General features: G+C 42.3%; 1 protein-coding gene across 3 annotated transcripts in view; it reads left to right on the forward strand.

The window, feature by feature from the left end:
- The window catches only part of ZPBP (zona pellucida binding protein), a 72,395-nt gene that overhangs the window by 8,697 nt on the left and 37,914 nt on the right, over positions 1-25,784 (forward strand). Inside the window, exons 1-3 of one of the 3 annotated variants that reach the window (XM_075124787.1) lie at positions 4,652-5,087; positions 7,092-7,172; positions 8,664-8,789. In XM_075124787.1, the coding sequence (XP_074980888.1) occupies positions 4,949-5,087; positions 7,092-7,172; positions 8,664-8,789 (346 nt within the window). In that variant the 5' untranslated portion in view covers positions 4,652-4,948. Of the gene's footprint in view, positions 1-4,651; positions 5,088-7,091; positions 7,173-8,663; positions 8,790-25,784 lie in introns of those variants that run through there. The other 2 variants (XM_075124785.1, XM_075124786.1) reach the window with 2 other exon arrangements.

The raw sequence follows: 25,784 nt of genomic DNA on the forward strand, positions 1-25,784 counted from the left end.
TGCTGGCAGCTTTCCCTATTGCTAGTTTGTCATTATTGTGGTATTAGAACTGCAACTGCTATTATAACTAATCTCTAACTTGCCCATAGAGCTTGCTTAAAGAAAAATATGTGTATGTGTAATTAAATCAGGAGTATTCACTATAGTTAAGACCCTACCAAATTCACAGTCCATTTTGGTCAATTTCATGGTCATAGGATTTTAAAAATTGTAAATTTCAATATTTTAGATATTTAAATCTGAAATTTCACAGTGTTGTAACTATAGGGGATCCTGACCCAAAAGCGGGTTGTGGGAATGGGTTGCAAGATTACGTAGGGGGAGTCGTGGTATTGCCACCTTCACTTTTGCGCTGCTGCTGCCTTCAGATCTGGTACCTTGCCAGCAGTTGACACTCTCTGGCCATCCAGCTCTGTAGGCAGTGCAGAAGTAACGGTGGCAATACCACAAAACACCCCCCCACACACACACACACACAATAACCTTGCGAACCCCCTTTTGGGACGGGACCCCCAGTTTGAGAAATGCTGGCCTCCCCTGTGAAATCTGTATAGCATAGGGTAAAAGTACACAAAATAACAGATTTCACAGTTCATGATGCATTTTTCATAGCCGTGAATTTGGTAGGTCCCTAGGTATAGTGAAGTTTGCCTGAGGGTTTCAGTTATAATCCTGTTTTCAGCTGCTTACAATTTTTTATGTTCATCTTATTGTGCAAGTTAGCCAGTGATGTCAAGATATTGTGTTATTTAGGTCCAGACCTGCTATTCAACAGGAAAGAAAAAACAGATAAAAACCTGGATTCATCCATTCCTACTTTATATTCTACTGCTCTAGTTAAATCAACATTAAAACGTTTAGTCATGGCGTATAAATTAATCGGTGTCAGTCCATAAAATGTTCTTAATCTGTCCCAGCCAAATTATACATTACATAGTATAGGCAAAAGGAGTCCATAAAAATCACTGTAGTCCTTGAGTCATATTATGAATTGATGTAAACTAGCATAGCTTCATTGAAGTCAAGGCACTTGTTCTTATTTACATTGTCTGAGAATCTGGTCCTCTGTTCTTTGGAGGTCCATGTTTTAATGAGAAGATTGAATTCAGCTCTTGTATATGTGCAACAGTATTCTAAGAGACCTAAATTTAACAGTGGTGTAAGAAGGCTGAAATCCTTCAGGATGTCTTTTTGGGAAAAAGGAAATTTATTTGACATGGTGGTCCTTTCAAGCAAAGTGTGAAAGTGACAACGTATAAAGAACTATTGGAAAATTAATGGAACTATTAATCACAGAAGTTCATCAGGAATGTGTCTACTCTGTGATGGCTATGACTGCATTTTTGAATGACAGATTCTAAGGGAAGACAGACTGTTGCTTTCTACTGCCTGAGCACATCTCTGTGGAGAGTTGTGCTTCCCTTCTGAGATGACACAGAAATTTGTTGAAAGATGGTATCTCACATACTTATCTGGCTCCCATCGTGGCAAGATCTGAGTTCCTCCCAAATATTTATCTTCACAGCTACCTTATGTGGTGAAGTATTATTAGCCATATTCTGCAGATAGAGATCTGAGGGACAGAGATGAAGTTACTTGCCACATTATCAGGAAACCTATGGTAGAGGTGGGAATTGAACACAAATCTCCTATGTCCCTGACAAGTACCTTCCACATATGACTGTTTTCCTACAGAGTAATCAATTTATTCATCATTGCTTTTACTTTAAGAATATAGGGGAATGAAATGGTGCATGTTGTTAATCTGTACTGTCAAATGTTGCATTGTACAATGTCTTTAAAATATGATATGAGACACACAAGGTGGGTGATGTAATATTTTCTATTGGAACAACTTCTCTGTTGGTGGAAGTTTGTCCAGTAAAAGATGTTATCTCACTCACTTTGTCTCATGTCGTGGGATCAACACTGCAAAAAAAAAATTGGATGACCAGTTTAACTAATTGTTTTTCACAGCAAATTATTTGTGCTAAAACTGTAATTACTTTGGATAAATTTATAAAATTGTATTAATATTTATATTGATGTATTCAAATTTTCAATATTTTTGCTAAACCTCTAAATTGTGTTAAGTATTCTTATTTCTTAATTTATCTGGCTTCTCTTACAAGTTTCCAAGTAATCTGCCTAATTTAAAATTATATACTGGTACATATCTTACATCATTGTACGGTTATGTTGTTTCCAAATAATGGGTGGAGACAAAGAACATAGAATAATGGGTAACCGAAGCCTAACATGAATGTTAACCGTGTACCCTTGCTTATTTCTGATTCCAGCAGGTGTACAACAGAAAGGCTTGTCTGACTTGTACTAGAATGACTGACTATATTTTTTTTGTCTTTCCTTCAGAAGTTTTATATTTCTGTCAGACCTGATTGTTTCTCATAAAACTTGATTTTAGGGCTGTCAAGCAATTTAAAAAATTAATTGCGATTAATTGCACAATTATAAAAATTAATCAAGCGATTAATCGCACTGTTAAACAATAATATAATATCATTTATTTAAATATTTTTGGATGTCTTCTACATTTTCAAATATATTGATTTCAATTACAACACTGAATACAAAGCGTACAGTGTTCACTTTATATTTATTTTTGATTACAAATATTTGTACTGTAAAAAACAAAACAAATTGTATATTTCAATTCACCTAATATAAGTACTGTAGTGCAATCTCTTTATCATGAAAGTTGAACTTACAAATGTAGAATTATGTACCAAAAAAACTGCATTAAAAAGTAAAACAAAGTCCACTCGGTACTACTTCAGCCAATCGCTCAGACAGACAAGTTTGGTTACATTTGCAGGAGATAATACTACCTGCTTCTTGTTTACAGAGTCACCTGAAAGTGAGAACAGGCGTTCACATGGCAGTGATGTAACTGGTGTCGCAAGATATTTACGTGCCAGATGCGCTGAAGATTCATATGTCCCTTCATGCTTCAACCACCATTCCAGAATATATGCGTCCATGCTGATGATGGGTTCTGCTCGACAACGATCCAAAGCACAGCGGACCGATGCATATTCATTTTCATCATCTGAGTCAAATGCCACCAGCAGAAGGTTGATTTTCTTTTTTGGTGGTTCGGGTTCTGTAGTTTTTGCATCAAAATGTTGGTCTTTTAAGACTTCTGAAAGCATGCTCCACACCTCATCCCTCTCAGATTTTGGAAGGCACTTCAGATTCTTAAACCTTGGGTCGACAGCTGTAGCTATTTTTAAAAATCTCACATTGGTACCTTCTTTGCGTTTTGTCAAATCTGTAGTGACAGTGTTCGTAAATCAAACAACATGTGCTGGGTCATCATCTGAGACTGCTATACCATGAAATATATGGCAGAATATGGGTAAAACAGAACAGGAGACATAAAATTCTCCCAAAAGGAGTTCAGTCACAAATTTAATTAACACATTATTTTTTTAACAAACATCACCAGCATGGAAGCATGACCTCCAGAATGGTGGCTGAAGCGTGAAGGGGCACACGAATGTTTAGCATATCTGGCACGTAAATACCTTGCAATGCCGGCTACAGAAGTGCCATGTGAATGCCTGTTCTCACTTTCAGGTGACGTAAATAAGAAGCAGTCATCAGTATCTCCCGTAAATGTAAACAAACTTGTTTGTTTTAGTGAGTGGCTGAATAAGAAGTAGGACTGAATGGATTTGTAGGCTCTAAAGTTTTACATTGTTTTGTTTTTGAGTGCAGTTATGTAACCAAAAAAAAATCTACATTTGTAAGTTACACTTTCACAATAGGGATTGCACTACAGTACTTGTGTGAGGTGAATTGAAAAATACTATATCTTTTGTTTATCAATTTTACAGTGCAAATATTTGTAATAAAAACTACAATAAAGAAGTACAAAGTACTCTACGCTTTGTATTCTGTGTTGTAATAGAAATCAATATATTTGAAAATGTAGAAAAACATACAAAAATATTAAATTTCAATTGGTAGTCTATTGTTTCATAGTGCAGTTAATTGCGATTAATTTTTTTAATCACAGTTAATTTTTTTGAGTTAATCATGTGAGTTAACTGCGATTAATCAATAGCCCTACTTGTTTTATATCTGCTTGAATATATAGTACTCACAGGTTAAAATAACGTTAAAAGTCTGATTCTAATTCTAAGGGGGAAATTCAGAGTTAAGAATGGATTGGTCTACTATAAGGACTCAATTAAATTTAATGCAATGGTTGCAACCTTAAGTTTGAGTATTTAAACATAAAAATAAAGTAGATTCTAAATTGTAGCTCACTCAGTAGTTGTAAGAGCTGCTTGTTTTGTAACACATCTATATCTAGATATGTTGTCACCAGTCGTGACTTTGTAGTTAAGATTGAGTTCTATTTTGCACTTAAATCCATGTATTCAACCTTCATATGTATAAATACAATACAGCATATCGTCCGCTGACTTACATCATTTACTATTTGAGTACAGCATGAATTTCTGAGCATTTACAAGTAAATCTGTTAATTAGTGTGAGCTAATAATAGTAATTAAAAACTGAGTCCTTTAAGAAATTTAGCGTGAGTCTTTTTCTCAGTTCTAAATGATAACAGACTAACAACACTCTGAATTTCCCACATAGTTAAAAATGGTATCTTGTTCATAGGCTATATTTGAAGAAATTAGATTTAATAATTTAACTTAATTACAGTGTTGTACCTAATTGTTTATGAACATATGGAGTCAGGTAAACAACTCAGGTAACTCTTAAATGGGCCATTGTTACCTCAGAAGTATCTCACTCCATCACCATCCTTCTACAGTTAATTTGCATGCAATGGTTATTTTGATTGTAAGGAGTCAGTGGTATGGGATAGACTGCGGTCATGTGCCATGAATTCTTATTGGCAGATTACTTTGACCCAACTGTCACTGCTCTTTAAAAGTTCCAAGACCACATGCTAGCTTTGGCATCAGTATTTGAAAACTCCTCAAGGCACTGCTGCCACAGCTCCACTGCACATCCAGACAACTCTGCTGGGGGATCTGACATAGGAATACAGTGGGAACCTTCGAAGTGGAGACACAGGGGTTCAGGTATGGGGCACCCTTCACTCCTCTCACATAGCACCAGTCTCACTAATACTGCCCAATAACCAATAAGTCAGTTGCACGATAATAGCCAGCTGTTCTGTGCTGTTCCAGTGATGCAAAGTTTCTGTGAACCTGGTTTAAATGGGTTGGCTGCTTTGTGCTGCTCTGATGTATGAGTGGATAAGGTTTAAAGTTAACAGTACATCTCTTCAAATAACTAGAAATAGCACATGGTTGCATTTTCATTGGATTTCTTATTTAGTGTTCATGTTCATTAGCTTTTAACTTTAAAATAAACCAAGGAAATTCCAAGATAAAATACTGGTAAAATGGAGGTAAGACTGAGAGTATGTAACAGTAATTAGTGATTTTAAAAAAATACAGAGCTGTTGTAATTTATCCCCAAACCAAGCATTACAAATTGGAAAATTGAGAGTTAAACTTATACTTAAGAGAGATCCAAAAACATGTTATTGTATGGAAATACAATATTAAGGCATTCAAACATCCTTAATTCTGCCCTGTAGTGTCACCATGAAAGTGAAAATATGAAAAAATCCTGTCTTTAAAAATCAGTTTAATCTAATCTGTGGCCTCAAACACTAAAAATGCCTTCATTATAATGCTGTGGTTACTGCCCCTTCCCCCCCCCCCCCCAAGTCATGCATGTTTGTATATGAAAGGCAGTGTAGGTAGTGATACCTATTGTTAAAATTGCCTAACACTTTCCACTATAAGATGCTGTTTTCAGTTTCTTATACATTTGTCAAACTTTAACCTTTGGGCTGTAATTTTCCATGCCAGATGCCTACCTTAGCTTGAATTGTTTTTGAAAATTTTAGCAAAAGTGGTTCAACCATTTCTTAGAACAAGAATTGTGGAAAAAATACATTGTTCTGTCTATGTTAAAAAATTCTTAAAACTGTTAAATTGAGATGCTCTAGTGCCCCATTCTTTGGAGCAGGGACTCAAGATTTGTCATGGGGTATTGCCCTTGTGTCAGGGATACTCTTGATCATCTCCATGAAAATTTGCCAAAATTTGGCCAAATTATGAGCCCCAGAACATCTCAGTTAACACGTTTGGCAATGCTTCGAAGATTGTACTAAGCATGCTCCAGCCCAGGGATGAAGGGGCAGAGCAAGGCTTTCCCTGCAGTTGCTCCTCCTCACTATTAAGAGCCTGGGGGTGTCAGGAACAGGAACTGATAGCAGCAAGACTGGGTCTTCTGTGCTCTCAGTGGTCTCCATGCTGGCTCCGAGGGAGCAAGGGGGAGGAAGCAACTTGACTGGAATGTAGACGGGTTCCCTGAGGTGGTAGGAAAAGGGTTTGGGGGTGGTGGGAAGATTGGGACATAGAGCTGAGGAAATGGGGGCCTGGGATGAGGAACCAAAGTTGCAGGGTATAATATACATGCTGTTAAATTGTGCCTTAATATAGGTCAGTAATGTATTCAAGTTACTGTTTGGGGAAGTCAGAATTCAAGGGGAGTTTGGTGTAAGGTGAGCAGGCATTGATTCTTATGTATTGCTGTTTGGTGTACAGCATTCTTAAATGCAGAAAATGGTTAAATTTGTAGTGTATACATTTATTTCAGATTGGTTCTAATTATGAGATTACCGTAATAAAATAAATATGGTTAAACTTGTTTTATTAATGGTCAGTACACAGATTAAGGGACCTATTCCGAAAGGTACATGTTTAAATCTGTCCCTATTCTGAACAGGACTTATGCACTTGTGTAATATTTAAGAATGTGCTTAAAGTTAAGTATGTGCTTTAGTGCAGTGTATAATAGGGATGCTTTTATGAATCCATGCCTTAGTCATTTGACTTAATGGGAGGTACTTTTGTATAAAATTGTTCTATTCAGACCTAGTATTAATGGTGCTACCCCACTACAAATAATAGAAGACATCTATTAAAGCTTAGAAATCAGCCTATAAATTCACTGTTCGCTTTTCCAGATAAGTTTAAATTCTTATTTTAATTTTTATATTTTGACAGTTCAGTCTTCAAGGAGATTCTCTGGAAGTGCAAATCCAAAACATAATGATTTGAAAATAGTAGGATCAACCACATTTCCAGGTATTCATAAATGGAATAATAAACCTTAGTTTTTACTGATGGTTAAAATAATAACTATGGGGACTGCGGTCACTATTTTGCCATTAGTATGCTAATAGCAAGCAACTCCTATATCCCCTTTTTAACAGACCCAGATGGTGGAGTGTGGTTGCTTCCTTTCTGGTTGGCCGAGATAGGGATTTGTATAAGAGTGAGTTGGCTAATACTTTATCCAAATAAGAAAGAAAGATGTCTTGTGGGGAAGGATCTGGAGCATGCTGGGGATGGATTCTTTTCCCATTGAGAAGCAGGTGTGCCCATCCTTCATTTATGAGATTTGTAGTTTAGAGATACTTCTTGACCTTCAGTTGATCCCAGAGTCTAGCCTTCAGTGGCCAATGTGCTTTTTTTCCCACTGGTGTTTTTGCACAACAGTTGTGACTTTCTCCCTCAGATGCAGACCTTGCCAAATACCTGTGCCTTTGGATTGGAAATGGGATTTTATATTCTCCCTATAATTTGTGTTTTGACCTATGACTGTATTTTTTTTGCAAATTTTAAAGGATTAAGTTTAAGATTGGGTGAGTAATGTAAACCAAGTGGGAGGTGGTGAGTAATATGGCACTGGAGAACTAGCTGGATCCTTAATTGTTAATTTCCCAGCCTAACATTTGGTTTATTTAAAAGGTATAGAATTTTGGTAAACAAAATGTAATACTGTGTTTTGGAGTTACCTGGATTTCACTGTAACATACTTACAACCTTAATACCTTAACTAAATCTTTCTTTTTTGTGGAATAGAAATACTCATTCATCACACACAACAAAGTTTATGTTCCATGCCACATAAGGTCAGGAAAGCAGCTTCTAAAGGTTCTTGTGGGATTGTGGGTACTTGCTATACACCTATCTTCTCCTGAGTTAGATTCTTACTGTTAAAATTATGGATGGTTCCACATAAATTTTTGAAAGGGCACAAAGAAGGCCCCCAATCCACATTTTCACAGGCCAGCTAGAACTGCAAGAGCCTATTATAATGGCAAAATTACCCAGGCTCCAAGCTAACTCTCTGTCCCCGCACATTGACTTTATGTACAAATTGAACTCTAGGGGAGACAAAATAAAACTCTGCAGGACCCCACAAGTGAGAACCCATTGGATTAATATGCAAACATATTCTGTTCTGTCAAAAGGGTCATTGGTGGGCACTAGGAGGTACTGTTCTTTTTAGAGAACTAGATTAAATCAAGTCAGGTAGAAGAGACCTAGATGTTATAGAAGAATATGAAATAGAACTGGAACAAATCTCCAGTGCTTTTCATTTGATTTTATGTAGGACAGAAAAAGAATCTTTAACATTTCACGTCTGGTGATGGAAATAAGAGGACCCATCCCAATATCTTGGGTCATTCTTCAAACATATATTTTAAGATTGTGGTTATTATCTTACTTGACTGTACAGACAATTTATTACCTAAGAAACTTGCTAATTACCATATGTTGTATTTTCAGTCAAAATTTATGTCAAGTTGAATCACAACAGTCCACGTATTCTATGTGTAACAAATCGGCTACGAAATTCAGAGCTGATAGATCCAGTATTCCAATGGCATGGACCAGGAGGTGACCTTGTTGCAGGTAGAGATTTGTTTTCTTGCTTCATTCTTAATTTTTCCTATGGTGGTATATGTGTTGATATCTAACTTGGGATGGAATATTACTTACAGGATTTATTATGTTCCTGCTTCTCAAAGAGTTTTTTAAAAAAGAAGTATGGTTAACAAAACTGCACCTAAACCACGTAGGTGGAAGGGAAAGGTAAAAAAGAAATTTTAAGATGAAATTGAGGTAACTGTTGTGACAAGATGGCCGATGTTAGTCTGGTGGGTCCTGCGCTTTTCTTGGCGGGGAGCTAAGATACCACTCCTTGCCCCTGTTCTTGGGGCGTCGATGGCTCTGCTAGTGGCCCAGGAAGGTGGTAAAGGAGGGAAGCGGGGGAGAGGTCTGGGTTTGCTCCTCACTCTGAGCCCAAGCCCCCTCAACCCCTGTGTGTTCTAACCCTCTTTCCCCTTGGGTGGGGTACCTGCCGGTCCTTAGATGCTGGGGAAGGGAATCTCCCTCCTCTACTGGGTAGGGTCCCCCTTACTTCAGTTCTCTGATTTTTCCAGGTCTCACAGCACACCTCCAAGCTCCAGTCCTCTCTCCTTTCTCCTCTTTCTCTGTCTGCCTGAAGCAGGGGGTTTTATTAGGTTCCTAACAGGGCCTTAATTGATGGCAGGTGCTCCAATTAACCTGCAGCCACCTTCCCTAGTCTACAGGGAACCATGCCTTAATTAGCCTTGAGTTTATATATTTCCACTCTAGCACTCTCCCACTGCTCCCTGGCTCTCCTGTATCACACTATATATAATTATAAAAAAAAAAATTGGGGAATGTGGCGAAAAAAGTATTTCTTCTTCGAGTGCTTGCTCATGTCCATTCCATGCTAGGTGTCCATTCCATGCTAGGCCTACTCTAGTCCTGTTCAGCGGGTTCTTTTGGAAAGTAGAAAGCCCTCCATGAGTGTGACTTACCTGGCAAAGTGGAAGTGCTTCTTCTGCTGGGTGTCGGAGTGGAATATCAACCTGACCCAGTCGTCTCTGCAGTCCATTCTGGATTACCTGCTTTACTTAATAAAGCACGAGGGCCTGGCCTTCTCTTTGATCAAGGTGCACCTGGTGGCCATATCAGTCTTCTATCTCCACAGCCAAGGCAGATCAGCATTCTTCTATGAGATGACAATCAGGTTCCTGAATGACCTTGAAAGACTTTTTCTACTGGTCCAGGACCTGGTTCCCCAATGGGACCTCAACCTAGTCCTCTGTAGGCTGACTGGCCCTCCCTTTGAGCCTCTAGCCTCCTGCTCTCTTTCGCACCTGTTGTGGAAGGTCGCTTTCCTTGTAGCTATCACTTCAGCGAGGTGAGTCTCCGAGATTAAATCCCTTACATTGGAGTCCCCGTACATGGTGTTCTACAAGGATATAGTTCAGTTGCATCCCATCCTGCTTTCCTGCCAAAGGTGGTGTTGCACTTCCATGTTAACCAGGACATCTTCGTCCTGGTGTTCTGTCCAAGGCCTCACCCGTCCAACTAAGAGAGGTGTCTGCAAACCCTATAAGGCATGCCCTGGCTTTCTGTCTGAAGGGTACTAAGCCCTTCCTCAGATCAACTCAACTCTTCGCAATGGCTGACTGGATGAAAGGCCTTCCGGCATCTTCTCAAAGGATCTTGCCTTGGATCACCACCTGCATCCATACTTGCTATGAGATGGCACAGCTTATGCCTCCACTGATGGCCCATTCTATTAGAGCTCAGGCATCATTGGCAGCCTTCCTGGAGCAGGTCCCTATCCAGGACATCTGCAGGACTGCAATGTGGTCGTCAGTACATACCTTCACAACGGACTGTGCCATCACCCAGCAGGCCAGAGATGATGCTGGCTTTGGCAGAGCTGTGTTGCAATCGACACGTCCATAAACTCCTACCTGCATCCAGAGATACTGCTTGGCAGTCACCTAACATGGAATGGACATGAGCAAGCACTCGAAGAAGAAAAAGCAGTTACTAACCTTTCGTAACTGTTCTTAGAGATGTGTTGCTCATGTCCATTCAATGATCTACCCTCCTTCCCCTCCGTCGGTGTTCTAGCGGGGAGGGAGCTGGGTGCGCTCCTTATACCAGCACATATGTGCGCCACTCCGGAGGGTGCCAGAGCTGGTCCCCTATGGATACCACTGAGGGAAAAACTTCTGGCACCCATGCATGTGGCGAGCACACACAGTCCAACTAAACCTTGAAGTCCGCTTTGACACCGGTACAGTAGATAGATTTCGTAGGGGTTTTTGGATGTGGTGATGGGCAGGGCTTACCAACCGACTGACAGATTTCTCACCCTAAAGAATCTCATCTCAAAGATCCAACTCAGCCCTCAAACCTCACTAAGGAATTGTCTTCAACTACTGTGGCATGTGATATCTGGAGTGTTTGTTTACGAAGGTTCAAGCTTACATCTCTGATGCCTTCAAGGATGGCCCAAGACAGTGTAAGTATGTATACCGAACAAGCACAGCCTGGACAAACAGGTGTCTGTACCCACCTGCATTCTGCAAACACTCAACTAGTGGAAGGACCAAAGGGTCTGTGCCAGACTCTTTTGTTCAAGCTCCTCTTACCATCATTTTAAGATCAGACACATCCCTCTTGGGATGGGAAACATATCCAGGGTCACACACAATCCAAGGCAAATTGTCACAAGAGCATCTTCACGTTAATCGTTTAGAACTTAGAGCAATGAGAAACGCTTGCATTCACTTCCTTCCTCTGATCAGAGTCATATCCATCAAGATCATGACCTACTATTTGGCCTGCATATTCTACATCAATCAACAGGGCAGGACTTTGCTGCAGCAATAAAACTCTCTGCATAGCCAACCAGATAGTCACCTGATAGTTAGCTTCTTACCTCCTGGGTGTATAGAACACCACAGCTGATGACTTCAGCAGGCTCTTCTCCCAAAATTACAAATGGGAGTTTGATTCATGAGTACTCAATATCATAGTTTTAATGTATGGATTTCCAGAAGTTGAACGTCTTTTCAACTGCCGCCAACACAAATTTCAAGGAACTTTGCTCTAGAGGGGGATGAGACCTTTAATCACTAGGGGGTACCTTCCTTATTTCACCTTTACGTTTGAAGGGGTGGAATAAGATCGAACAGGACAGGGCCAAAGTCAGTTTTAATTACACTGACTTGGCTGAGACAGGTTTGGTATCCTTATCTTATTTGATTTGCTTCTTGTCCACCACTGAGACTTTGTCAGTTGGCATCTGTTGTCTTAGAATGCCGATCAGGTTCTTCACCCCAACCTCAAAGTACTGTGACTCCTGGTATGATTCCTCAACTGTTCTTGGGTATAGATACCTCCTGCTCAACAGGGGTACTGTTAAATAGAAAAGAGACATCTACATGAAATACTTCAGAAATGGAAGAGATTACACCACTGGTGTATCTGTTGATTAGTCTTTCCTGTTCAAGTTTTTCTTTCCATTATTCTGGAGTTACCTGTTGGAATTAAAATATCAGGTCTTGCTATGAGTTCTGCCAAGGTTCAGTTGGTGGCTGTAACAGCTTTTCACTCAGCTGTGGAAAGTTTGTATATTTGCTTATCCAACAGTGTCAAGATTCCTTAGAGGACTGATGAAACTTTGACAGACTAGGGAACCTACCCTGGTATAGAACTTGAATTTTGTTTTTACTTGCCTTTTGAAATGCTCCTTTTAGCCATTGCTCCATGTTCACTGCTCCACCTATTCATGAAAACAGCTTTGTTGATGGCCATCACATCTGCCCAGAGGCACAGAGCACTTGGGCCTTCAGTGACAGACCCTGCTTTTACAGTGTCTTTTAAGGAAAAGATATTGTTGTGACAACATCCCAGGTTTCTGCCTAAAGTGTCTTTTGAATTAGAGACATCATTCACCTTTCATTTTTTTCCCCTGAAACCACAACAGATGAGGCAGGAATCTGCCTTTTATACTTTGGATGTCAGGAAGGTGTTCGGTGTAGTTCTGTCCAGATAGAAGGCTTTCTGAACAACTCTCCCAGACTTTCAATTGCAAACAAATCCAAGGGCTCTACAGTCTCCACCCAGAGACTCAAGATTGATCTCTGGATGGATTATTTAGTTATGATTCTGCCAATATTCAGCTTCCTTCTAGAGGGTTAGCCCACTACTCAAGATTTTTCCAGTTGCTGAAACTTGCAGAGCTGCAACTTAAACTTCAGTATATGCTTTCTCCTAACCATGCTCTGGTTCATGCCTCTAAATCAGATGTTTCAGTTGGCAATGCTGTTCACTGTTTTCAGTATTGGACTCCGTTCTCCTTATGAGGATACTTCTCAGGAATCACCTAAAATGGAATACCCATAGGGACACTACTCAAAGAAGGAGAGGTTACTTATCTTGTGCAATAACTGGAGTTCTTCGAGATGTGTATCCCTATGGGTTTCCACTACCCATCCTTCTTCCCGTCTGCTTTGGATTTTCTCTTCCAGACTTTGTGATAGAGCATTGTTATGACAAGGAACCATGCAACAGTCAAGGTTTGCTGGAGCATAAATTTGCTCAGCAATGCCCCCTCCTCCTATCTGCATAGGAGGCATGAAGGGGCAGCTGAATATAGCTACACACAAGAGGGCCAGAATCTGATCTGAGTTAGACTAATATAATTCTGGAGACACTCATTTGATTTTTAAAGCAAAGTATAATGAAACAATCAGGCCCAAACAGTGGATACGGGGCAGATTAAATCAGTGGTTATCTGACATTCCTATGCTGATACTTCCAAGGATATAAGAAGGCAACAATGCACTACTATAGAGTAGGTTTTACTATTTAATAATATTTAAGAGTTTTAAATTCTTCTAATATTGTCAAATAATTGGACAGTTTTAAACTATTTCTGTTTTACTTTCCACTATTTTGTGTAGCTCTGAACCATTTTTGTTATCATTTGCAGTGGTCAACATTGAATTTTTTTTACTCTGTATTTCAGAGAAGCCAAAATTAACAGCTGTTTGTGTGATCAGATCTGCTGCAAATCCAGACGGATAAATTGTCCCCCAGATGACCTGTTTTTGCAGAAGATCCAATCATCTTTTCATGCCCTTTGGGGAAGAATATTACATTATCTCTACACTCACAAGTCATCTGCCTTGCACAGGCAGGTGTGTTGTTGGACTGTACTGCAGAGGAAAAAAGTTTCTACTCTCCTGTAAATTTTTATTTTATCTGCTGTTGGGGGGATACAGAAGGAGAAGCAATACACCACCTTTATAAATTTGACTGCAAAATATTCTCAAGGAAATATTTGTCTAGTATCTGACAAAATGTCTGCTCCACATCTTTGTATAGTAGAAGTAACGAACAGTGTGAAAAAATACTTGAATATAAAGGGGTTTATTATTAACAGTTTCAGTGGTCTTTAAATACGGTATCACTACTTTTTGCTTTGAAGTTACACTGAACCATAAGTTTTGTCATACAAGTAGGACCATAAGGTCATCAAGTTTAATAAGACTGGCTGGCAGTGACCAACACCTGATTTAGATCAATGTCAGTGTCTCCCCTCCCCCAACTCAGTACACTTACAATATCTGTATGATGATCGGCTTTTAGCTTAAGCAAGAGATTTGTTCACCCGTAGTGCCAGGATATATTTCTGTGGCAGGCTTGTCATTTTGAAGTCTTCCCCATAAACAGATTATGGTATGTAGGTTTTCTTTTTTACCTTAATTTGTTTATTAACAAAGCCATTCTTTATCATTTATGTTTTAAAAAAAAAACTTGTTTTACACCTAAAATAGAGATAAACTTCGTATATACACTAATACATGATTATAAATTGGCCTATAGAAATCCCTAAAGCTGTGTTGATGGGACGTTCTACTTTCTTCAGCTTTGTGGTATCGGTCACATATTGTGGCTGAAGCTTTTCTACTCTTCATCTTCCTCCTCTGTCTTGTCAGTTGGTAATGTTGGTTAGTCTTATTATCTCATATTTGGGTCCAAACTTCTGTTTTTCTTAAATAAGTTTCATAACTAAAATGTATTATGTTGTCCTGTCAAAACTCTACATGTTAAATTTTTCTCCTCCAGGACCTCCCATTTGATGGGAATGAACTCTTTGCAGAGCAAATGGATGTGGGGTTGCATGGACTAAAGGACACTTGGGCCACCCTCCGCTCACTGGGTCTGCATCCCCTGGCAGTCAGTGAGGAAGCAGTTCCGTCCGCCCCTGCCTCCAAGGCCTTGGCAGCCTCGACAGGGGTCTGCAAGGAGAAGGGATAGAGACATGAGTTTTAGTCTTCACCGCCCTTCCTCCTCTTGCTCACCTGTGCAATCCAGTGTGGTGAAGCATCATGGGGGGCCAGAAGGCACTCATTTTGAGGGTGTGCTCAAGAGCAACACCTCAGTCAACTTCCTGGACTTGCCTCATACTTTCCTCAACCGCCTGTGCCCCTACCATTTGGCCTGGTCATGGGGTGACCTTGGACCTCTGTGTGCTAGAAATTATTTCTGGGCTACATCCTACAATTCTCGCCCTCTCCCCCTTTTGCCATCCCTCTTTGGGAACCCTTCTCACGAGCAACTCCTCGTTCAAGAGATTGAGAACCTCCTGCAACTGCAGGCAGTAGAGGAGGTTCTTTGGGAAATGAGAGGAAAAGGGTTCTGCTCCCCATTATTTCCTAATCCTGAAAGCAAAAGGGGGCCTGAGGCCAATCCTGGACCTGCGGCGCTTCAACAAATCTCTCAAGAAGTTGAGGTTTCACAGGTGGTCTCCCTGGCCTCCATCATCCCCTGCCTTGATCTGGGAGACTGGTACACTGTCCTCGACTTGAAGGACGCTTATTTCCATTTGTCCATCTTGCAAGGGCACAGGCGGTTCCTCTGTTTTATAGTGGGCTGTCACCATTTCCAATTCATGTCACTGCCCTTTGTACTCTTGTTGGCCCGAGGGTGTTCACAAAATATATGGCACCAATGGCCGCTTAACTGAGGCGTCGAGGTGTCCAGGTCTACCTGTATCTCGACGATTGGCTCATCAAGGGTAGGTCTCGGAAACTGGTACAAAGGAGCCTCGATTTGGTATGTTCCACCTTCCACGACCTAGGCCTGTTAATAAATGAAAAGAAATCGACCTTAAGGCTGGTACAACGCAGACAGTTCATGGGTCAGTCCTTGACATCACACGAGCCAGAGTCTTCCTTCCAGAGGTCCATTTCCAGGCAATGCTGGACCTGATGTCCCATGTGAAGTACCATCTACTCACCACCGCTCACACCTGCCTGAGATTGTTAGGCCACATGGTAGCATGTTTGTACATGGTCCGTCATGCTCAGTTCCATTTCTGGCCAATGCAAGCATGGTTGGCGTCGGTCCCCATCAGACACGGTCTAGACCGGGCAGTCATGGTGCCGGATCATATATGGTTGTCCCTGGATTGGTGGTTGACCCCAGATCGGAGTTGGAGGGAGTTCTCTTTGTGGCCCCATTTCCGTAGCTGACTCTGGTTTCCAATGCCTTGGGCCTGGGCTAGGGAGGCCCCCTGGGTGAGCTCAGCACTCAAGGCCTCTGGTCATGGGAAGATCAGTTCCTCCACATGGGCATCAGGGAGCTCAAAGCAGTTCGCCTGGTCTGCCAGGTTTTCCTGCCCCACCTGGAGAGCAAAGTGGTACAAGTCCTGATGGACAATACTGTTGCGATTGTATTACATCAACAAGCAGGGCAGAGCCAGGTCTTCGGCCATTTGCCAAGAAGCTCTCCACCTTTGGGACTTCTGTGTGCAGCATGCCATTCATTTGGTGACCGTGCACCTTCCCAGGGCCAGGAATGTGTTAGCAGATTGCCTCAGCAGGACCTTCTTTTCTCTTGCTCCATCAGGAGGGTGTGATCTTCCAGAGAAGGGGACCTCCCAAGGTGGACTTGTTCATGTCCCATCAGAACAGGAAGTGCTGTGTTTTCTGCTTGATTTTTCGGGGGATGGACAGGGGCTCCCTGTTGGACAATTTTTTTGTTCCCGTGGTCGGTGGTTCTGATGTATGCCTTCCCACCCACAGAGTCCTCATGAAGATCAAACAAGACAAGGTGAAGGTTACCCTGATAGCCCTGTCTTGGCCTTGCCAGCATTGGTTTGGGATGCTGCTGTACTTTTTGGTGGCCGCTTCACTGCAGCTGCCCTTCTGGCGGGATCTGCTGTCCCAGAATCATGGCAGCCTTCTACACCCGAGCTTGGCGGTACTGCACTTGACAGCCTGGCTACTGCATGGCTGAATGCAGAAGAACAGGAATGCTCGGCCTGTGCCCAACTGGTTTTGTTGGGTAAAAGAAAGCCCTCCACTAGAACGACTTACCTGGCCAAATGGAAAAGGTTCACTAGCTGGACCTTGGACTAAGGTATTCGGGCCTAACAGGCCTCGCTGCAGGTGATCTTGGACTGTCTTCTGCACCCACTACCTGGTCGTCTAGCCACACATTTACGTTGCATTATGTACTTATCCAGCAGACCCGAGACAATGCTGGCTTCGGTAGAGCAGTGTTGCAAGCCGCACGAGTGTGAACTCCGAGCTCGCCTCTAGGAAAACTGCTTATGGGTCACCCAGAATGCAATTGACATAAGCAAGCACTCAAAGAAAAAACGGTAACCTACCTTTCATCACTTGTTCTTCGAGATGTGTTCTCATTTCCATCCATTACCCACTCTTCTGCCCCTCTGTCGGAGTTGCTGGCAAGAAGGAACTGAGAGAGAGTAGGGCTGGCGACGCCTAATATACTGATGCATCAGTGTGGCACTCCAGAGGGCGCCACAAAAGGCCCTACAGATACCAGTAAGGCAAAAATCTACAATGACTGCATGTGGGGGACACACACACTCTAGAATGGAATGGACATGAGCAACACATCTCGAAGAACAACAGTTAAGAAAGGTAAATAACCATTTTTTTCTTGGTGGTGGGTAATGACCCTCTTCAACAGACTCCAAAAAGTTCCACCAGCAATTATAGTTTTTCCTTCTCCCCTGTAGAACACTGACTTGATTTAGTTTTTCTTGTACCAGAATTTCTCACACTTCTTGATAACCAGTTTTACAGGAATCATTCCTCTTCTACCACCTTGCTGATGTTAATTCTAGCTGCAACTAGGAGATGAGAGATCCGTTCTTTATGGCTTTTATAAAACTCAGAGTTTCCAGGACCATTTAATAAAAATACTAAGGGGTTACCTAACAGTTGACCGCTTATCTTCCTTATGGAGGCTCCAGTGGCTTTCCAAAATGTCTTAAATATTGGGCACATCTATCATATGTGCAGGCACATAATGTTTTCATAGATCCACTGATTAAGCAGAACAACAAAAGACATCTAAGAAAAGTGTAAATGGTTCCATGTCACATAGGAAGTCAGATTTAGAAACATCTGACATTATTTCAATGTCCTGAGGTACTTTCAAGAAACAAACTGGAATGAAAGAAAATTGTCAACAACCTACTTTTTGCTTCAGAGTAAGCCTCCTGTGCCTAATAGTGACTCAGATATGACTCACTCAGGAATTGATCTGCTATAGCTTGTCAAACAGGTAATTATAACATTAAAAAAATCTTAATTCCACTAAAATGATCCTCCTGTTGAGGTACAAGAAGGCTTTTTTCTTAGTGTACATTAGAAAATAAAATAAAACTGAATAATTCTAGTTCAGTGCGAAGGTTCTTGGCTTACACTCAAGTTTCTTTACATAAACACTGAGGAATAATGCTGAAATTTTCAAAACAAGTGCAAGAAAATTGGATATCCAATCTTATTAGATTTATGTAATAGCTGTAAATGCTTCTACTAGGGAATTTTAAAAAGAACAGGAGTACTTGTGGCACCTTAGAGACTAACCAATTTATTTGAGCATAAGCTTTCGTGAGCTACAGCTCAATTCATCGGATGCATACTGTGGAAAGTACAGAAGACGTTTTTATACACACAAACCATGAAAAAATGGGTGATTATCACTACAAAAGGTTTTTTCTCCCCCCACCCCACTCTCCTGCTGGTAATCAATCTCTCTGGTCACGCGATTACAGACATGAAAGTTGCGATATTACAACAGAAAAACTTCAAATCCAGACTCCAGCGAGAGACTGCTGAATTGGAATTAATTTGCAAATTGGATACAATTAATTTAGGCTTGAATAGAGACTGGGAGTGGCTAAGTCATTATGCAAGGTAACCTATTTCCCCTTGTTTTTTTCTACCCCGCCCCCACCCTCCCTCCTCAGACGTTCTTGTTAAACCCTGGATTTGTGCTGGAAATGGCCCACCTTGATTATCATACACATTGTAAGGAGAGTGATCACTTTAGATAAGCTATTACCAGCAGGAGAGTGAGGTGGGGGGAGAGAAAACCTTTTGTAGTGGTAAACACCCATTTTTTCATGGTTTGTGTGTATAAAAAGATCTTTTGTACTTTCCACAGTATGCATCCGATGAAGTGAGCTGTAGCTCACGAAAGCTTATGCTCAAATAAATTGGTTAGTCTCTAAGGTGCCACAAGTACTCCTTTTCTTTTTGCGAATACAGACTGACACAGCTGTTACTCTAAAACCTGTCATAGGGAATTTCAGTGACCGTTGACTGCAATATTTCATCATGCGTTTCATTGAGGTAAAAGGATGGAGTTTTAAAGGAAGTTGAAATGGCAGTATGCCAACTAAGTCCTAATGTGTATGGCTATGACCATTACTATAATGGATCTGCAGGTTTGATCTGACCTTCCTTTTTCCTCTGAAATTCTTCTAACAGAGCCCCAAAATTTCCATAAATGTTTTACTAATTACAGTTTTTTTCCTCCCTAAATTTCAAGGTTCAAGAAACAAACAAATAAAACCCCTTTCAAATGTCACTAGATATTCTAGTTTCCAGCACAACAGTCTGTCTCAGACCATAGATTGCTAATCTTAAATCTTATTCTGGATTTGCAGTGCATCTTTTTTTTCTTTCTATAAACTGCAGTAGAAATCCTAAAAGACAGCGTTCTGTCCCTACCAACCAAGATGCAAAGAGGCTAAAAGGAGTCAAGAGCAACATAAAGGAGCCAGGCTACCTAATTGCTCTTACGTCATTTTGTCATTTTCAACTTAGAACTCTACTGCTGCTCTGTGTAACCCAGCCTTACCTGTTTTGGTGGTGTCCAAATTGATTTCCATTCCTGGGTATGGGTTCTTTTCAGTGCAAGACCTTCGGCAAAACAGTATCTGTTAGGGCCACTCACCCAGCAACTGTTTTCCCTTGCACAGGATTCTGAGGTTGTAAAGTGGGAAGTGGGCACAACCACACATCTTTCTGACTATCTAGGGTACAAGAGTTCAGAGCACACTCGGTATGTCTTAATGTCTTAAATTGCAGCAAGGAAGGTTTAAATTGGACATTAGGAAAAACTTCCTAACTGTCAGGGTAGTTAAGCACTGGAATAAATTGCCTAGGGTGCAATTGCCTTCCCTTGTTGGTTTTCTCCTTTCTTTGCTCCTTTTCATGATAGTCTTAGTATATAATTCACTAGCTTGTTCACCAGCCTTTTTTTCCTTAAAAACAGAAAATCCCCACTTTTCTTTTCTGCTGGTCGTGTTGTTGTGGGTGTCTTCAGAGCACAGCTGACTCGGGCTGCTTCCCCTTTCAATATCAGTTCTGTTAGGTTGATTTTCCCCCCTCTTTCTTGGATCCATCAATTTCACATTTTGATGATTCAATCATGAAAGAAAACCAGCTTCAAAAGCCTTGTGGTTCATGCAAAGCTGTGTTGTCTGTTACAGATGCCTATATTCAGAGTCTCTGGTGCCTAGAAGAGGGTCACAGCCCAGATGTAATTGATGTGCTTCATCTTCTCCAACTAAACTCGCAAGGATTGGGAAGCACCACCTCAGACTTCTATTGTTGACTCAGTCTAGCACCATTGATACAGAGATTTCTCCGCTGTAAAGGACTGCTCACCAAAATGGCTTAATGACTTGCATAACTGTCTTAAGGAACTTGGTCTCATCCTGGTCAACTGAATCCAATATGGAGCTTGCAACACCAGATTTAATCTGAGAGCCACTGTGTCCTCTTTTGATAAAGATATTTAGGAATCCTGCAGTAGGCTCTGCTTCTCCCCCACACCTCTTCTGTTGTCAGGCGATCTGTTGCAGATGTACCAGACCCCTCTTCAAGCAGGAAAATCCCCCCTCTTTTCTGCATCCTGACATAGACTCAGTGTTAGAGGAGGGGGAAAGTGGATATCATCAAGGGACAGTTTCTCCACCCACCCCAGAGTCCTGCAGGAGAGCCTCCTGGGGGCCTGGGAATATCACTCATTGCTGTGGTTTGTGGAATTTCATGTTCAAGAGTAAAAGTCATAATTTACCCTTTTTCTGGGTGAGGAGAGACAGAAAAAGTCTTACCTGGCCACTCTTATTGTTCTCCTACTTGGAGTTCCCCAAAAAGATAGGTCTTGCCCCACACTTTTTGTCTTAAAACTAAACTATGTACATCATTGCCTGCCTGTCTATTTATTTTAGCTTGTCAATCACTATGATATGGAGGCATCAAGCAACAACACGCCACATTATCACATCAGATACTACTTCTGAGGGCATTCTGTGCCAAAACATTAAAAATTCTGCACCAAAAATTAATATTCTGTGTACAGTATTCTGCAGAATTTTAAGGTTTTATTTGTCAATAAATAAATGCAGAGACTCCAGCATAGCAGTAGGAAGCACAGACCACTGGCTGCACGAAGGTGGGAGATCACCCTGCAGCACCCCCACCCTTTGGACACAGACTCAATGGTGAGGCTACACACAACCCTGACACAGCACAAGGCCTGCCTTGGAAACACCCTGCCCCTCTGCACCAGGTGCACCAGGTGTGGGGCAGGCAGCCTCAACTAGGCAGGATCCAAGTTTGGAAGGGTACAATGTGGGGGGATCCAAGTGTGGGGTGAGAGGATTCTGTGTGGGACAATCTGGGTGCAGGCAGCTTAGTGGGGAGTCTTAAGTGTGGGGGATCTGGATGCACGGAGGCTTGTTGCGGGGGGGTTTCAGGTGCTGGGGCAATGGGACTCTGTAGGGGCTTTCAGGTGATGGTGGTTGGGGTTCAGCGGACGGGTCTGGGTTCCAGAGTCTCAGGGTGAGGATCTGGGTGCTGAGGAGGGTGTGGGGCTTGGTGGAGTGGGCATCTATGTGCAGTCATGGGGGTCTGGATGTGATGACTCAGGGTGGTGCAGGGGGTGGGGCATCAGGGTGGGGGTTGAGTGCAGGGAGATCAGTGGTCTGGGTGCAGGGGGGCTCCAGATGCAGGGGTTGAGTTTCAGTGAGTTAGGGTTCAGGTATGGAGGGCTAGAGGAATTCTGGATGTACTGGGGCAGGCTTGGCAGAGGTGTGTGGGTATGGGAGGTCTGTATGCACAGTAGTTGGGTGGATAGGGGAGCAGCTCCCCCCACAGCTGCCCCTCCCCCCACAGCTGAGGAGCGATGGGGGCAGGAAGCAGGGAAGGATGCTGAGCTTCCTGCAGTTGGGGGAGGTTTCTGGGCGTGTGTCTGACACAGCCCCAGCCACTCCTTGGAAGGAAGAGGAAGTCCCGTCCTCTTCTGCCTCCAGCCCAGCTGGGACTAGCAGCTGATCACAGCTCAGGGGTAGGAACCACTGGCTGGGGCGTCACAAGCCCTGAAGTGATTTACCTCTCTGCTGGCTGCCTGAAATGATGTACCTGTGCAGCTAGGGAGTGGTGCGCGACTGCTTTTGGAGCTTCCCTTGCTTCCCCGCAGAAAAATGACTTTCTAACAGGGAAGCAAAAGAAATCTGGGGGGGACATGAATTCTGTGCACGTGTAGTGGTGTGGAATTCCCCCAAGAGTAAAGTACGGATGGGGAAAATGCACAATTGACCATTGCTGCATCTTGAGGATCTAGCAGTATCTTCCAATTGTAAATCTGTGAAACTGTAACAGGAGGTGCGCTTGTGCTAATTGAATGAAGGAGTTGATAGAATCACTGCCATAATCTTCAGTTATCTTCTCCAGTTTTTCAATATTACTTTATATGAAGTGATACACCTGTATAACAAAACGATAGTACTTCAAACAGAATCAGTTGCTATAGTATATGGCCTTTATTACATCATGTTGTAAGCCCTGGGTGTATTTCATATGACATAGTCCTATTCTGTAGGTTCTTAGAATATAAGCTCCTCTCCTTGAACGCATACCTTGTTGTGGTGGAGTGGCTTGTGTTTCTCAATGACCCTCAGAAGTATGTTGTCCTGAGTCTTGTACTCCTGGTAGGGCCACCCTTGGCGAACAGCTCTGAGGTGAGATTCCAGATGAAGTGGGGTCCAAACTTCTCAAGACCCCATAAGTAGAACAGATTTATTTGAGGACTTGTTATTTCTCTGTGGTTGTGACGAAGGATGAGGGCTGCAGGAGGAAGGAGACCTCTGGTTGTCTCGGACTTCCCTGCCACTGGGTTCAGTGCTCCTTCCTCTCAAGTTTTGTGAGATTGCTGCCTACACACCAGCTTCCCCATATTAAGATTTCACACGTAGGCCTTTGCCAAGGGTGTTAACATCTCCTACTAACAAAGTCTGTGCTGATGGATGAGTGGTGGTGAGGACAGCGATCTCTGGGATCATTCTACACACGGGCGGTGGCTGCATGTTGGTCATCTTGCGCTCGGGCTTGTGAGACATAAGCGCAATTCGGCAGCTGCAGCCACGACTGAGCAGTCCTTTTCAGGATCCCCTCTGCTCATCCTGAATGGGGAAGGGCCTAGAAAAGGTGCCCTGAACATAAGCTGTCTCAGACTCCCACCCCTCCCCTGTCTGGATGGCCATGACCAACGTAATCGCTCTATCTACGGTCAGAACACACAAAGTAATAAAGTTTGCTGCTTAGAATGTTCGCACTCTCATGGATTCCCCAAACAGTGACTGTCCTAAAGGAATTGTCATAATAGCTAGAGAACTTGCAAGATATGTCATCAGTAATGCTGCCCTAAATGAGACACGTCAGGCAGATGAAGGCCAACTGAAAGAAGATGGAAGTGGCTATAACTTCTTTACGGAAAGGAAAGCCATCTGAAATTCTTGGGGTTGGTTTTGCCACCAAGAACAGGATTGCTAGCCAGTTTTTAGAACTCCCTCTGGGTATTAACAAACATCTTCTGATTCTTCGTCAAGCTGAGTAACAACCAGTATACCATGGGTATCAGTATGTGTGCTCCCATACTTGATAATAATGAAGACAACAAGGAGCAGTTCTAGTATGCTCTTGATGCTATCCTCATTGCCACAGCCAAGGAAGACAAGCTTATCCTCATGGGTGACTTCAGTGGAAGAGTTGGGTGACACCCCAAGCTCTGGAGAGGCAGCATTGGGAAAGAAGGAGTGGGGAAAGTTAACTCTAACAGCATTCTTCTGCTCAGCTGATGTGTGGAGCATGATTTGCTTATCACAATACCATCTTTAGACAGAGGGACAAATATAAGATCACTTGGAAACACCCATGTTCTGAACACTAGCATCTTCTTGACTACATCATCGTCAGAGCCTGTGATTGTACTGATGTCCATATTACACAAGCTATAAGAGGTACAGATGATTACTTGGTCAGATCAATCATGAACATGCAGCTTGCACAACAACACTGTAAACCCGGGGTTCTTAACCTTTTTCTTTCTGAGGCCCAGCCAACATCTAAAAAAATTTAGTGCCACAACTGTTTTTCTGCATATCCAGTAGATTAAAAGTCAGGGTTGGCGTTAGGGGATAGCCAGCATGGCAATTGCCCAGGGCCCCACACCAAAAGGGGCCTCGTGAAGCTAAGTTGCTCTGTTTTTGGCTTTCAGCCCTAGGTGGGGCTCAGGTTTCGGCTTTTTTGTCCTGGGCCCCAGCAAGTCTAATGCTTGGCGCTCTGGTTTATTTTGGTGGACCCCTGAAACCTGCTCGTGGCACCCCCAGTGGACCTTGGACCCCTGGTTGAGAACCACTGCTGTAGACGAATGCAGAAGAAATTTAACATCAGAGTATTTCAGAATCATGCTAGTTGCGAGACTCTTCAGCAGCGCCTCGGCGGGGAGGCTCTCTGGCCCTCCTGACAACATCAGTGACATCCAACCATGTTGGGAGGAGTTCAAGACCATTATTCACAAGGCATGTGCTGAATTGATGTGGATACTCCACTCACTGCCATCAGGATTCATTTAATGAGAATGAGGAAATCCTAGTATTTTTTCATCAGAAGAGAAGCACACTTTGCACTTGGAAAAATGAATCCCCTAACCAGCAAAAACGAGAAACTTACCAGTTTTAAAGCTGTAGTTCAAAGGAGACTGCGTGACATCAAGAATCAGTGGTGGCAAGCAAAGGCCATGGAGATCCAGAGCTGCTCTGATCAACATGACTTGAGAATCTTTTTTTCAAGCAACAAAAGCCATCTACAGGCCAAGTTCAAACGGCACAACCGCTCTGCGATTCCAGGACAGCTCCACCCTTCTCCACCCAGTATAGTCCCCAAGCAACGTTGGAAGAAGCATTTTGAGATTCTATTGAACTGCGAATCTGAAGTCTCAGCTGCCACCTTCGAGTCCATTCCTCAGCATCCAGTAATAGACCCTCTTGTTGACCCACCATCTTCCGAGGAAGTTTGACGTGCCATCACTCATTAGAAAAAAGGCGCCAGGCTCAGATGGTATCCTGGAGGTGGTCTTCAAAGTTTTATGCAAAAACGTAATCAACTTCTTGTTAGAATTTGGGTTAATGAGGAAATTCTGCCTGACCTAAAGAGTGCCAATATTGTGCCCATTTTTAAGAAAGGGGACAAGTCAGTGTGTGGGAATTACTGAAATATTGCCCTTGTCTCCAGGAAGATCCTTGCTCAGATCCTTTTGAACCATCTCCTCCGTTTTGCAGAAGACATCCTTCTTGAATCCCAGTGTGGTTTCAGACTGTCTTTGGGCACCACCAGTGTGAATTTTTTTTGTTGCAGGATAGATCCAAGAGAAGTGTAGCAAAGATGT

This window comes from Caretta caretta, chromosome 2 (genome assembly GCF_965140235.1).
Source record: "Caretta caretta isolate rCarCar2 chromosome 2, rCarCar1.hap1, whole genome shotgun sequence".
Taxonomy (NCBI): domain Eukaryota; kingdom Metazoa; phylum Chordata; order Testudines; family Cheloniidae; genus Caretta; species Caretta caretta.